The sequence below is a fragment of the Onychostoma macrolepis genome, chromosome 01 (genome assembly GCF_012432095.1).
Source record: "Onychostoma macrolepis isolate SWU-2019 chromosome 01, ASM1243209v1, whole genome shotgun sequence".
In the NCBI taxonomy this organism is placed as follows: Eukaryota; Metazoa; Chordata; class Actinopteri; order Cypriniformes; family Cyprinidae; genus Onychostoma; species Onychostoma macrolepis.
The window spans coordinates 4,927,978-4,942,860 of record NC_081155.1 but is presented as its reverse complement, the minus strand read 5'-3'; the positions used below and the strand labels follow the sequence as shown (position 1 = coordinate 4,942,860).

Here is a 14,883-nt window from a genome sequence, read left to right as displayed (position 1 = left end):
ATCAATAGAGGGGACAGTGGACATTTTTCACAACCTTCCATTTTACCCTTAGTGGTAGAAAAGAGAATTGCATGTCCAAAATTAACATTCTTTTGTAATAACTTTGTCAGCAGGAAGATAGAGACATGAGAAAAGTGTCAATCAATAGAGGGGACAGTGGACATTTTTCACAACCTTCCATTTTACCCCTACTGGTAGAAAAGGGAATAGCATGTCCAAAATTAACATTCTTTTGCAATAACTTTGTCAGCAGGAAGATAGAGACATGAGACCTGTGTCAATCAATAGAGGGGACAGTGGACATTTTCACAACCTTCCGTTTTACCCCTAGTGGCTGATTAGGGAATTGCATGTCCAAAATTAACCTTCTTTTGTAATAACTTTGTCAGCAGGAAGATAGAGACATGAGACCAGTGTCAATCAACAGAGGGGACAGTGGACATTTTCACAACCTTCCATTTTACCCTTAGTGGCTGATTACGGAATTGCATGTCCAAAATTAACATTCTTTTGCAATAACTTTGTCAGCAGGAAGATAGAGACATGAGAAGTGTCAATCAATAGAGGGGACAGTGGACATTTTCACAACCTTCCATTTTACCCTTAGTGGCTGATTAAGGAATTGCATGTCCAAAATTAACATTCTTTTGCAATAACTTGGTCAGCAGGAAGATAGAGACATGAGAATAGTGTCAATCAATAGAGGGGACAGTGGACATTTTCACAACCTTCATTTTACCCTTAGTGGCTGATTAGGAATTGCATGTCCAAAATTAACATTCTTTTGCAATAACTTTGTCAGCAGGAAGATAGAGACATGAGAATAGTGTCAATCAATAGAGGGGACAGTGGACATTTTCACAACCTTCCATTTTACCCCTAGTGGCTGATTAGAATTGCATGTCCAAAATTAACATTCTTTTGTAATAACTTTAGTCAGCAGGAAGACAGAGACATGAGAAAAGTGTCAATCAATAGAGGGGACAGTGGACATTTTCACAACCTTCTGTTTTACCCCTACTGATAGAAAAGGAATTGCATGTCCAAAATTAACATTCTTTTGCAATAACTTTGTCAGCAGGAAGATAGAGACATGAGAAAAGTGTCAATCAATAGAGGGGACAGTGGGCCTTTTTCAGAACCTTCTGTTTTACCCCTACTGATAGAAAAGAGAATTGCATGTCCAAAATTAACATTCTTTTGCAATAACTTTGTCAGCAGGAAGATAGAGACATGAGAAAAGTGTCAATCAACAGAGGGGACAGTGGACATTTTCACAACCTTCCATTTTACCCCTAGTGGCTGATTACGGAATTGCATGTCCAAAATTAACATTCTTTTGCAATAACTTTCGTCAGCAGGAAGATAGAGACATGAGAAAAGTGTCAATCAATAGAGGGGACAGTGGACATTTTCACAACCTTCCATTTTACCCTTAGTGGCTGATTACAGAATTGCATGTCCAAAATTAACATTCTTTTGCAATAACTTTGTCAGCAGGAAGATAGAGACATGAGAATAGTGTCAATCAATAGAGGGGACAGTGGACATTTTCACAACCTTCCATTTTACCCCTAGTGGCTGATTAGGAATTGCATGTCCAAAATTAACATTCTTTTGCAATAACTTTAGTCAGCAGGAAGACAGAGACATGAGAATAGTGTCAATCAATAGAGGGGACAGTGGACATTTTCACAACCTTCCATTTTACCCCTACTGATAGAAAAGAATTGCATGTCCAAAATTAACATTCTTTTGTAATAACTTTAGTCAGCAGGAAGATAGAGACATGAGAAAAGTGTCAATCAATAGAGGGGACAGTGGACATTTTCACAACCTTCATTTTACCCTTAGTGGCTGATTAGGAATTGCATGTCCAAAATTAACATTCTTTTGCAATAACTTTGTCAGCAGGAAGATAGAGACATGAGAATAGTGTCAATCAACAGAGGGGACAGTGGACATTTTCACAACCTTCCATTTTACCCCTAGTGGCTGATTACGGAATTGCATGTCCAAAATTAACATTCTTTTGTAATAACTTTAGTCAGCAGGAAAACAGAGACATGAGAAAAGTGTCAATCAACAGAGGGGACAGTGGACATTTTCACAACCTTCATTTTACCCCTACTGATAGAAAAGAGAATTGCATGTCCAAAATTAACATTCTTTTTCAATAACTTTCGTCAGCAGGAAGATAGAGACATGAGAAAAGTGTCAATCAATAGAGGGGACAGTGGACATTTTCACAACCTTCCATTTTACCCCTAGTGGCTGATTACGGAATTGCATGTCCAAAATTAACATTCTTTTTCAATAACTTTTGTCAGCAGGAAGATAGAGACATGAGAATAGTGTCAATCAACAGAGGGGGACAGTGGACATTTTTCACAACCTTCCATTTTACCCCTAGTGGCTGATTACGGAATTGCATGTCCAAAATTAACATTCTTTTGTAATAACTTTAGTCAGCAGGAAAACAGAGACATGAGAAAAGTGTCAATCAACAGAGGGGACAGTGGACATTTTTCACAACCTTCATTTTACCCCTACTGGTAGAAAAGGAATTGCATGTCCAAAATTAACATTCTTTTTCAATAACTTTCGTCAGCAGGAAGATAGAGACATGAGAAAAGTGTCAATCAATAGAGGGGGACAGTGGACATTTTTCACAACCTTCCATTTTACCCCTAGTGGCTGATTACGGAATTGCATGTCCAAAATTAACATTCTTTTTCTAATAACTTTCGTCAGCAGGAAGATAGAGACATGAGAAAAGTGTCAATCAATAGAGGGGACAGTGGACATCTTTCACAACCTTCCATTTTACCCCTAGTGGCTGATTACGGAATTGCATGTCCAAAATTAACATTCTTTTGTAATAACTTTTGTCAGCAGGAAGATAGAGACATGAGACCAGTGTCAATCAATAGAGGGGACAGTGGACATTTTTCACAACCTTCATTTTACCCCTACTGATAGAAAAGAGAATTGCATGTCCAAAATTAACATTCTTTTGTAATAATCAAGGAACTGTGCAGCCGTAACATAAGCGCAGCAGGCGCAGTGATATCGCTGCGGTAAAACTCAACTTATTAACTCTGGGGGAGTTGGAGCATGAGTCTATTTCTAAAAATAAGGGGAGTGTACCTTTAAACCTTATTGTAAAGCATTATCAAAGGTTTATATTTTGTTGTCTGTGTGCGTGTTGTTTAACCATTTCATTGTTGTAACCCTTAAAACCAGACTGTCACAGGGTTAATATTAATGCATGTGCCCGCTGTGCACCTCTTTCCCAATGACACTGGAGGATGGCGGTTGCACTGGTGACTTGGGCTCGTCATTGCAGCTTGAAGCAATTTGTACTTTAATTTAGTAATGGCATTTTCCACCAGGGAGATATGAAAGCAGTGTCAGTTAATAGAGGGGGACAGTGGTCAACTTACACAACCTCACATTTAATCCTTACTGTTGCACAAGGTAGTTGCATTTACAAATCGTACCTTATTTACATCCTTACAATGACGAAATTTATGTAATGCAGAATTTTCCTGTTAGTACTGTAAACTAATTAGAAACAACAACAGCCAACAGTACAATAGCCAATAGCCTTTGACAGAACTGGTATTTATACACTGATTAAAAATATATACTGATTTTAAAATTTACTGATTTTAACATTTATAAGGAACTGATCAAAACAAAAAACAACAACAACAACAAAAAAACATACAAGAGTAAACAATATATTTTAACACCTACACTTGTACAGTACTTTTTACTTACAGAAAACACACAACCACTTTCTTGTCTTCCATTTGTGTACCTCTTTTTTCGTCATGCCGAGACAGACAGAGTGGTACCATCTTTCGCAGTTGCTGCACTGAATCTAGTGGAAATAAAAATTGTCACAAGTAAACTTAATTTTTAATTATATTGAACATATTAAGTTAAAAATTTACTGTACTACATTCTTATAATACTCCATTAATAAGAAAGTAATAGTAATGTCAGCATAAAAACATCAAATTAAAATGTACACAATTGAACATACAGTAAAAATATTAAAACTTTTTGATCGTTATTTACCTAAAACAAAATACTACTTAATATTTGATGTAATGTCATTTCTAGATTAACTGCATACTAATTATCTGCATAATAATTATCTATTTAGTTGAAATAATTTAACATTTGAGATCTACAGTTTGTATAATAGCTCATCTAATTACTAATTTCTCATTGAAAAGGACACAAACCCATGTGTTCAGACCCACGCTTCCAACTGGAGACTCTTTTCCACACAGGGAGCAATGCTGTTTGGGGTTGAATACTGAAAATACAATATCACAAATCAAAGTTTTATTTTAACCGTTTGGTCAGACAGACCAGTGTATCGACAAACAGATAGACAGACAGACATACATATAGGTAGATGGACGGATGGATGAGACATAGAGACATACATATAGATGATTAAATGGATGGACAGACAGACAGATGAATAAATAGCTGGACAGATGGATGGATAGCCACAAAGTGGTGACCAATGTTATTGGCTAAAAATGATTTTAATTCTGTTATTTCTATTTATTGGAGTAGTGTGTCAGTATGAAATATCAGTTTACATTTCCAAACATATATTTTGCCATTACTTTTAACAAATCAGTGAAATGTTTGTCTGGCAACAACCAGTGCTCCACACAGACATCTGATTCACTCGATAATCATTGAGTCTGTCTGAAATTACATTAAGATTAATTGAGACAGAATAAATCCTGAAGAACTGTGGCAATTTCTCCAAGATGTTTAAATAACCCTCGTGAACTTGTGTAAAAACACAGTAAAATGAAGATGCTGTCAAAAATTGTCATAAATATAATTTATTTATCAATTAACTTCTGTTAACTAAAGTAAATCAACATTTGGTGTGACCATACTTTGTGTTTAACTCAGCTTTTGACCTCGGTTCACTTGCGCATAGTTTCTGAGGAGCTTTGCAGGTAGCTTTCTTGAAGCGTCTTGGAGTTGCTACAGTTCTTCTGGATTTATTCTGTCTCAGTTTGTTCAGTTTCTTCATGTCATTTCAGACAGACTGGATGATGATGAGATCAGATCACTGTGTGGAGCACAAAATTCTGACTGCATTATTAAAAGTAATTGCTAAATGAAAGTGTGGAAATGTACACTTAAATTTTCTACTGACAGCTGCAGATAAAGATATAGATAACTGACTTTAAACAATTTAAAGCTTCTGAAAATTACAGTGTTCTAATAATTTTTTTCACTACTGTATAGATGAGCGTATGGTTAGAGTAAGAGAGGTAGATTGATAGATTTACTAGCAGGAAGATCATAATTAATACATAAATGTCCACAGACAATCAGGTGCCAAATAAATCTTTGATCTTAGACAATTTCATTTTTTTTTTTTAAGTTCTTATAGACCTTTCATTCGTTATTCTGTCATGACACAATAGTTATTAAAACAATTTAGAATTTTAAGCATCAGGAAGATACTAGTTAATTAAATGGCCATGCGGGATGGCAAGTTGACCTATATGTGTGGAATGCAAAATCCAGGCTTAACAAAACATACATCAAAAACACCACAGTTCTGCAAAAAGGGAGTGCTGAAAAATAAATAAATAAATAAATTGCTGTAATTCTGCTTCAATATGATCCATTAAGTTTGCAATTGTGTCCGCATGAATGCATCTTTTAATCAAACTGAAATGGCCTTTAATGACAAGAATAGAAAGATTGTCATATCGTGATCAAAATAATATCAACAATAAGCTACTTTATGTCTTACATTTTGTACCCAGTACCTGAGGGAATAAAAATTGTGTTACAATTTTTAATAAGACTATACAGTAATAAAATCATTCCAAATCAATTGCAACATTTAATGTATGATTTATATATGTTAGTATCTTAACTGTTAATATATTAAAAGTCTATATACAAATAGTGCAGCAATCAAAATAGTTCAATTAGGTGATATGTAAAGACAAAGACAATGATTTTTATACTTTAACAACTTTTATAAATACACATTTCTCTGTACATTAGGTCATGGAGAACTATAAAAATTACTTATAGTTAATATATATATTTTTTAAATGATACATCTTGACATACAGCATGATCTAAGTTAGTTTATGGTTAAGTAGTACTTTTATATATTGTAGTCTTTACATTATTAATACATTAAATATATGCATATATACCTACATTAAATAGATATATTAAAATACATATATATATATATTTTTTCCAGGTACCTTTATTTGTAATTGCACAGACATAAAACCATACATTGTTGACAAGGATTGTGTTATATGCAGTGAAGTGAAGTAAAGCGACATGATGGTGAAGTATAATAATAACCCATACTTGGAATTTGTGGAGTTGTGCATTTATCCCATCCACATGCACACAGCATATACTTTGTATATTTACAAAATACTCCTGTAATTGTGTCAACAATGTATGGTTTATGTCTATGCTTTATGTTTTTATAAGCATAATGAACACTTAACTGTACTTATCATAATTTTGTTAGTTTGGACTTGTCTGTCATGCTTTGTCATTTGACCTATATTTTGTCTCACATTTTGATTACATTAGTTCACCTGTGGTGTTGCTAATTATTTCATTTGTTCTGTCTAGTTACGTTCTTGTCCTTTCAGTTTGACTTTGTCGGTTAATGTTTCAACCTCATGTTTTCTATCTGTGAATACGTTTTTTTCTGTGTCATGACTCATGTGGAATAAATACCTTTTGAATCTCCCCCTATGTGCACATTTTTCTACAATCTAGCTTCAGTGTGAAACTACTAAATACAATGTTCTTTAAAGGTTTGAGATCTTAAGACCTACCATCACCATGTTTGAAGTGAAAACACTTTATGAGTAATAAGTAGTAACCAAACCACAAAAAATTATCTTGAACTATTCACTCATGCAAATTAAATAAATGTAATTAATTAAAATAATTGGTAACACTATATTTCAGGGTCTATTAACTAGTTGCTTATAAGCATGCATATTACTACAATATTAGCCATTTATTAGTAGTAATTAAGCACATATTAATGACTTATTCTACATGACCTTATTCTACCCAATACCTAAACTTAACAACTACCGCACTAACTATTAATAAGCAGAAAATTAGAAATTTATATAAGCTAATATTTCATGAACTACAAGCGTTCTGGACTGTATTAGCAAAACAATTATATAAAATAAGAATACATTTTTTGAAGAAGTACCATCCTACAAATGCATTTACGTGCATGACCTAAGTTAATCTGCCATTCACACTTCCTGATTGTTGCTTAGACATTGTTGTGTCACTTTAGTGGACAACATGGAGAAAAAAGAAATCTAAAAAAATTTTCATCTTTTCTAATTTCATGTTAAACAATCAAAAGAAATGTGTGTATTTTAAATGGTCTTCAGAAGAACTTGATACACTATTTCGACAAAAGTATTGGGACACACTCTTCTAATGAACATGATTTACTATTTCAGTCATTTCCATGAGTACAAATGTGAATGGTAAAGCATATAATTTTAATGTAGAGAATTTAGTTTTTTTTTTTAATTTTATAGAAATAGTTTGGACAGGACCCTTTTCTATTCTAACATGAATCATTTCTCAAAAAGAAATGATTGATTCAGTCAGTGCAGAACAACTTGAATAGTCTGCAGAAAGCCACATCCCAGTCTCAGCTGAACACCTCTGGAGTGACTTTAAATGCAAACCGTGAGCCAAAAAAATCATCAATAAACAACAATGACTTGTACATATGGGTACAGTCATTTTAGTCAATTTTAAAACTTCAGCAACAGAGATGGAAATACAATTTTTAAATACATAGATTTCGTTTTCATCTTTGTCCCAATACTTTTTGTCCATATAGTGTATGTACAAGTCATTGGTGTTTAGTGATGAGTCTGTTTCAATGTCTGCGTTTAGAGTCAAACCAGAGGTGTTCAGCTGGATTTATGATGTGGCTTTCTGACTGAATCAATCATTTCTTTTGGAACCTTGCCTTATACACAGAGGCATTGTCATGTTAGAATAGAAAAGGGAACAATCTATTGCTGTAATACCTATGTGGAATATCATTATATGCTTTATCAGTAACATTTGTACATGTGGAAATTTCAGAAGTAGTAAAACCTATTTATTAGAAAATGGTATCCCAAATATTTTGTCCCTATAGTGTAGGTTTGTGAAACAGAATTTCCAGAGGTAAATAAAAAATAGAAATTTGAAAAATGTTTTTTGACCTTGAATGAAGTATTCATTTGAAAATAATTTTGATCCAAGCCATTATGATTACAGAGGTATAAACTGAAAAACCAAATATATCTACTACAGTTCTGAAAAGTGTCTGATTGAGTGCCTGAGCAATGGGGTTAATTTAGATCCTTTTCATCAACTTTGAGAAAACGTTTATGGCTTTGGTGTCTGATGTCTTGACAAAGGATCTCTGCAAATATGACATGGTTCTAGTGCTTTGACCCATAATAAGAAGAATAAATAAACAGTGTCTTCTTAGTACCATTCTAAAGCCTTCGTAATAATGAAAATTAAACTATACACATTAAAATCTCTATTGATCAATTTGAAGGAGGCTTGGCATTTTACACCCATATATGTAGTAAAAGAACACCCACAGTAAAAGATCAGTGCTAGAGTATTATTGATTGTGTGCATACAATACATACCTGATGATTCTAGGATTGTTACAGCCATCTCCTTACGCAGCTCTGACAGGAGGTGCTTATTGGAAGGTATGATGATTTCAGATGGTATCATTGGAAAAGCCTCCACTGTCTCCTTAGCCATCTGTTGGTTACATAAATATAATAAAATAAACTTGCAAAATGAATTAGACATAGCAGAATAGGAAATTTATATATTACACTATTGAGGTTATGCAAAAATGAGTGTTGTTCCAAGGCTACATTCAATTGTATAGTTACCTGCATGACATAAATGCCACAGCTGTAACCATCTTTCTGTATGTTGTGGGTCAAGACACCTGTTGTCCATTTCACATCCACCCAGTCTGTTTTATTATGAACTATCTGCCGCATCTTGAAGTATTGTCTAAACATATGTGAGAATTGTATATTCTTGCATTTACAATTGGTCAATATGTCACTAATCTATCACCTACGATGTTAATAATTAAGTCTGAGAATTAATAAAACATAAATAATACAATACCTGAATCTTTTAGCAGCAAGTGCAGAATCTTTTTCTTCATCATTCCCTTGGGGATCCACCACAAAGGCTTTCTGCAATGTCCTATTGAGATACTATTAAAAACATATAGTTTATTGAGTTTTCCATGTCCATAAGTAATGAGCTGTGTTTTGATAATTGTTTTACACACCAGAAATTTCCAGTGGTTACTGTGTACTTGCATGAATCCAATGATGGCATCATAGTTCTCAAAGTTGACCTGCAAACAAGATGAAATATACCACATTAATTGGGCTTGTCCTTCTGACCTTTTCATTGTGCAACGAATAATAACTGTAAAGTCTAACCTTTTTGTAACTGTAATTTGACATTGCAGACCTCTCCCCAAATACAATGACACCGGCATAGTAGTGGTTGAATAAAAATATTTTTCTTCCACAGTCTTTTGAATTCAACAGTGTTTGGAAGTAGCATTCAATAACCTAATAACAATAAAGAAAATTACATTTATGCCCTTAAAATTTATTACAGTATTTTTTTATATGTATTTTTAATTATTAGACTACCAGTACTGACACTGAACCCCAATGACTGTTTTTTTAAATTCAATGTATAAATCAATTTATGCAATGTATACAACAATCATTTTGTTGTAATAAGACATAATGTACATTCTGTGTATATATTTACACTTCAAGTCAAAAATGATTTCACATAAAACTCTAGCATTACAAATATGACAATACATGCTGAAATTTAAGTTCAAAATCTCATCTAGCATTTACAGTGGTAGCTAATGTAAATCCTAACTTTTCTAACTGTACATCAAGGCTTGCAAAACAATGGTAGACATATAATTACCTCCCCATTCAACCAGTTGTGTGGTTTGAGGCTTTTGAAATCTGTTATGTGCAATGTATATATTGCATCCGTGTCAAGTGACTGCACCACTGCAACTACTACTTCACTGTCCTTTGAATTCCAAGAAGCCTAAAAAACATTATATTGTAGAGAAAAAAATAAATAATTTAATGCATATTACACAAACACTGCACAAATACAAATGACCAAAGATTTAGCATTTATTTGATCATAGCGCTGGAACTTTGTGTACATTTTTATGAACTTCCTTCATCCTTCATCCTGAACATCATAGGCAAAACACTTCCATAAAGAATTGGTATAGGAAATTTTTTTTCTTTTCGTTTTTCTTTCTGCTAAGTTCTACAAGTTCTATAATTTCTTGTTGTCTACAAGTGAAATGATAAATAAAAGGTCTTTATATATATATTAAAAGCATGAAGCTTTATCCATAGTGGATATTTTATGCAGATATGTAATAAAGCTAGTGAAATTATCTTTTAACAATTGTCACACACACATTATATAACAGATAATTTTTTTTTTAAAGTTACATCGTGACGTATTGTCAAGTATGGTGACTCTGCATTTAACCCATCCAAGTGCACACACACACACACACACACACACACACACACCTTGCTCAAGGGCACCTTAGTCATGGTATCGAGGGTGGAGAGAGTGCTGTTCATTCACAATCCCCACCTTCAATTCCTGCCAGCGCGAGAATCAAACTGGCAACCTTTAGGCCACGACTTACCTGTACAATGTCATCATGACAGGCATGAGTTGTGGCCTCAGTGTCTGTTTTTTCCTTTTTGCCTTTGTGCTTTGTTACAGAAGCTTTTGATGCCTGTGAAAACAAAAAGAAGATAATCAACATTTATGTGTAGTTGTGAAACTACAAATGTTAAATAGTTTATATGTATTTAAATATGTTGTCATGCCCGTGAAGTAGTCTTACCTGTGAAGGTTTTGATGCTCCTTTGACCTGGTGTGGTTTTATCCTTCTGGACCTCTGCTGCCGAACAGAAGCTTTTGATTCCTGAGAGGACAATCAAAATGGAATCAATATTTATATGTTGTTGTGATAAAAATAGCTAATGTATTATTCTATATTGTCATGCCCTTGAAAGTGCCAAAAGTTGACATAGTCTTGCCTGTGAAGTGTCTGACACAACCTCAACACTGTCGGTTTCTTTGTTTTCGGTTTTGGTCTGAGCTTCTGATGCCTATTAGAACAATCAGAAGAAAAGCTACATTTCTGTGTGGTTGTGAAAATATAAAAATATGAATTACTCTATATGTATTGAAAAATGACGGCATGCCCTTGAAGTAGTCTTACCTGTGAAGTTTTAGACACTCCTTTGACACGGTGTGGTGTTGTGTTTCTAGACTTCCGCTGTCGAACAGAAGCTTTTGCTTCCTGAGAAAACAATCAAAATGTAATCAATATTTATCAATGGAATCCATGTTGTTTTGACACAAATTATTAATATAATTGTCAACATTTTCATGCCCTTGATTTGCCCTTATTCTTACCTGTGAAATTTTTGACTCAATTTTGACACAATCTCCTTCCTTACTGGACTTTGGGTGACCGACTGAAGGTTTTGATGACTACAAGAACAGACAGAAATGAAGGACGTGATGCAGTGTGTAACAATTCACTTTTCTGTTAATAATAGAACATTTTATTATGTACATGTCATCTTTCTATTGTCATCTATGTAATTATAAAAAATGTATTGGGTTTTAAAATGTTATGAATGTCTGTCCCTAATACTCACTTTTGCTTTTGGAGAAGGTATTACATCTGGTGTATGAAAGTACTTTGTTTTATTTCCTTTTCGGGCCCACACGCTCTTCTTGGCCCATTTTTCTTCAGAGTCCTCCAATCGTCCTTTTTTCACACTGAAACACTTCTGTAATATTCTGTCAGGAAGGTTGTGTTGCAGAATGTGCTCCCTGTACCGCCTTGCAATGATGCATACATTTTTGAATGAATGTTGCTGGACGATGGTGCAGTTTTTTCTGTAATATTTTATCTTTGACAATGCAGAACCAATTTTCTGCATGACAATTTGTGTCATGGGTTTTCTGTAGTTCGTCGTCATCTCTAGATTCTTTGGCGTTGTGTCTTGTCAAATCTCCAAGCATTATCCCTGACCAGAGTGGGAAAATTGGCATATAATCTTTAATGAGAAAATCCAGTATCCCTGGACAATGGTATTTGTTGTTGCCAATTTCTGTTTCTTCTTCTGGATCTTCATTACACATGACAGTGTCAAGTACACTATCAAATTCTTTGGTGAACGGTGACCTGGCCAGTATTGTTTTCGCCTCTGGAGGGATGTAGTCATCCACTGGCGGCTTCACATCAAGTGTGTCTTCCGGAATTGTTATTCCACTAATATGGTCATGAAGTTGTTTAAGACACTGGTTGACACACTTTGTGTTTTGTTTGGTGTAGAACACATGGCACATGAATTTGAAAATTTCTACTGCCCTCTTAAGACTTGTGGTATTTATCAGTTGTGCCACACAGTGAGTGGCAAATTCCTTCAAGCCTTTGTCAGTTGTTTTTTTTCCAATTGCTCCTTGCACTGCTTTAATTATATGGGCAGAACATAAGTGAAGAACAGTTTGTCTTCTGAAGTCTGTGATTGTGTCATTCCCTTTAACTAATTTGTAGCATTCCAGTAGATACATATGTACGTCTTGTCTGTTGAATGACAACAGGACACTCTGGATGAGTGCCCAACTGTAGTCGGTTTCAACCTGGTGTATGTTGTATGTTGTCAGTTTCCGTATCTTTGTTACAGTCTGATGTAACCAAAAAGAAACATTCGGGATGGTATGGTCATTTGTTACCATTTCAGAGATGGGGAGAGGAGGCTTGTCTTTTCCGTTCCCCGGTAGAGTGATGCTGTAATACAACACCCTCTTTGCCTGACTTGGGATCCGACTCACCACCCCTCCAGTTGCATCTAAATGCACAGTAACAGGACATCCTTTTCGGAGGTGCTGAATGAGAATTAACAGTCCTGTCTCTGTGTATAAATGAACACCAAACGGGTCCACCTGCAGATGCTGAACATATCCAGGGCAAAATCTGTAAGACTGATCTGTGTCTCTTATAATTTTCTGTGTCAACATCAGCTCCAAGATCACGTCATCATGCAATCTGCAGCTTTTCCGAACTTCACTGGAAATTGCTTTGAGTATGTTTTTACTTAAACTCCTACTGATGTTTCCAGCCATCAACTCAGGAATGGGTGTTTTTCTCAGATTTCTGTAGTAGACATTACTTACTCCTTTGAACACTTCTTTGGCAATCTTGCCTCTCTTTTGATAACTTGCAGGGCGGGACCCTACCTCCTCTTTCGAGTGAGTTACCTTACCAATTCTTGTAACTGTAACTGGAATTCGTTTGTCACTGCTCAATGGTTTTTGTCTGATCCGGAACACATAATGCGCATTGCAAGATTTAAAAGAACAATGATGCCTTCACTGTCATAAATGGACAACGATACTTTCTACTGCGAGCAACCTTTAAATGCTGGTACGTGAAAACAAGTGTGCAGCAAGGATTTTGTTTCCTAAATTTTTCATAAATTATGTGTGTCCATGATGTCTTCAGTTTTCTGCTACCCGGCAAAGGCCTTATCTTTTTCCACTCCCGTGCAGTAATGTAAACTGTAAAACACTTGGGTCCTGGCCTTGTGGTCCTGTATGTAATCTTTTGATGTTGCTGTTGCTTTGGTGCATCGCCGCGCTCTCCATCGCTGTCCGTCAGCCCCACAGGTGAGGAATGGTCCGCAGGCTTTGGTGCATCGCCGCGCTCTCCATCGCTGTCCGTCAGCCCCACAGGTGAGGAATGGTCCGCAGGCTTTGGTGCATCGCCGCGCTCTCCATCGCTGTCCGTCAGCCACACAGGTGAGGGATGGTCCGCAGGCTTTGGTGCATCGCCGCGCTCTCCATCGCTGTCCGTCAGCCCCACAGGTGAGGATGGTCCGCGAGCTTTGGTGCATCGCCGCTCTCCATCGCTGTCCGTCAGCCACACAGGTGAGGGATGGTCCGCAGACTTTGGTGCATCGCCGCTCTCCATCGCTGTCCGTCAGCCACACAGGTGAGGGATGGTCCGCAGGCTTTGGTGCATCGCCGCGCTCTCCATCGCTGTCCGTCAGCCACACAGGTGAGGGATGGTCCGCAGGCTTTGGTGCATCGCCGCTCTCCATCGCTGTCCGTCAGCCACACAGGTGAGGGATGGTCCGCGAGCTTTGGTGCATCGCCGCGCTCTCCATCGCTGTCCGTCAGCCACACAGGTGAGGATGGTCCGCAGGCTTTGGTGCATCGCCGCGCTCTCCATCGCTGTCCGTCAGCCACACAGGTGAGGAATGGTCCGCAGGCTTTGGTGCATCGCCGCGCTCTCCATCGCTGTCCGTCAGCCCCACAGGTGAGGGATGGTCCGCAGGCTTTGGTGCATCGCCGCGCTCTCCATCGCTGTCCGTCAGCCCCACAGGTGAGGGATGGTCCGCAGGCTTTGGTGCATCGCCGCGCTCTCCATTGCTGTCCGTCAGCCCCACAGGTGAGGGATGGTCCGCAGACTTTACATCACTGTTTTTATCATCATATCTTTTTGGTTTCATAACATGTGTTCTGAGTCCTCTTCTATTTTGATTCCAAACAACATGAAGCCATTTACGGTTTTGATAAGTATTCACTCCAAAGACAGCTATAGACAGTTCTGACCATACCTCTGAACTCCAATCCGTTTTCTTCATCCTT

General features: G+C 36.5%; 1 protein-coding gene across 1 annotated transcript; it reads right to left on the bottom strand.

Annotated features, from left to right (window-relative positions):
- Positions 1-3,282: 3,282 nt before the first annotated feature.
- LOC131536462 (uncharacterized) lies at positions 3,283-14,333 on the bottom strand. Its single transcript, XM_058769395.1, has 16 exons — positions 13,747-14,333; positions 12,967-13,549; positions 11,883-12,140; positions 11,635-11,712; positions 11,438-11,518; positions 11,253-11,324; positions 11,057-11,137; positions 10,853-10,945; positions 10,093-10,221; positions 9,579-9,713; positions 9,422-9,490; positions 9,253-9,344; positions 9,006-9,132; positions 8,748-8,868; positions 4,260-4,333; positions 3,283-3,889 (listed from the first exon to the last, which is right to left on the bottom strand). Exons 1-16 carry the CDS (start codon positions 14,331-14,333, stop codon positions 3,779-3,781), a joined length of 2,691 nt encoding a protein of 896 aa, XP_058625378.1. The 3' UTR covers positions 3,283-3,778.
- Between the last annotated feature and the right edge of the window lie 550 nt (positions 14,334-14,883).

Coding starts and splice junctions, on each gene's coding strand:
- LOC131536462 (XM_058769395.1), bottom strand. CDS start 14,333: ATGGAGAGCGGCGATGCACCAAAGCCTGCGGACCATCCCTCACCTGTG. Junction 13,550..13,746: donor AAAGATAAGGCCTTTGCCGG/GTAGCAGAAAAC, acceptor GTTCCGGATCAG/ACAAAAACCATTGAGCAGTG. Junction 9,491..9,578: donor CAAATTACAGTTACAAAAAG/GTTAGACTTTAC, acceptor TCTTGTTTGCAG/GTCAACTTTGAGAACTATGA.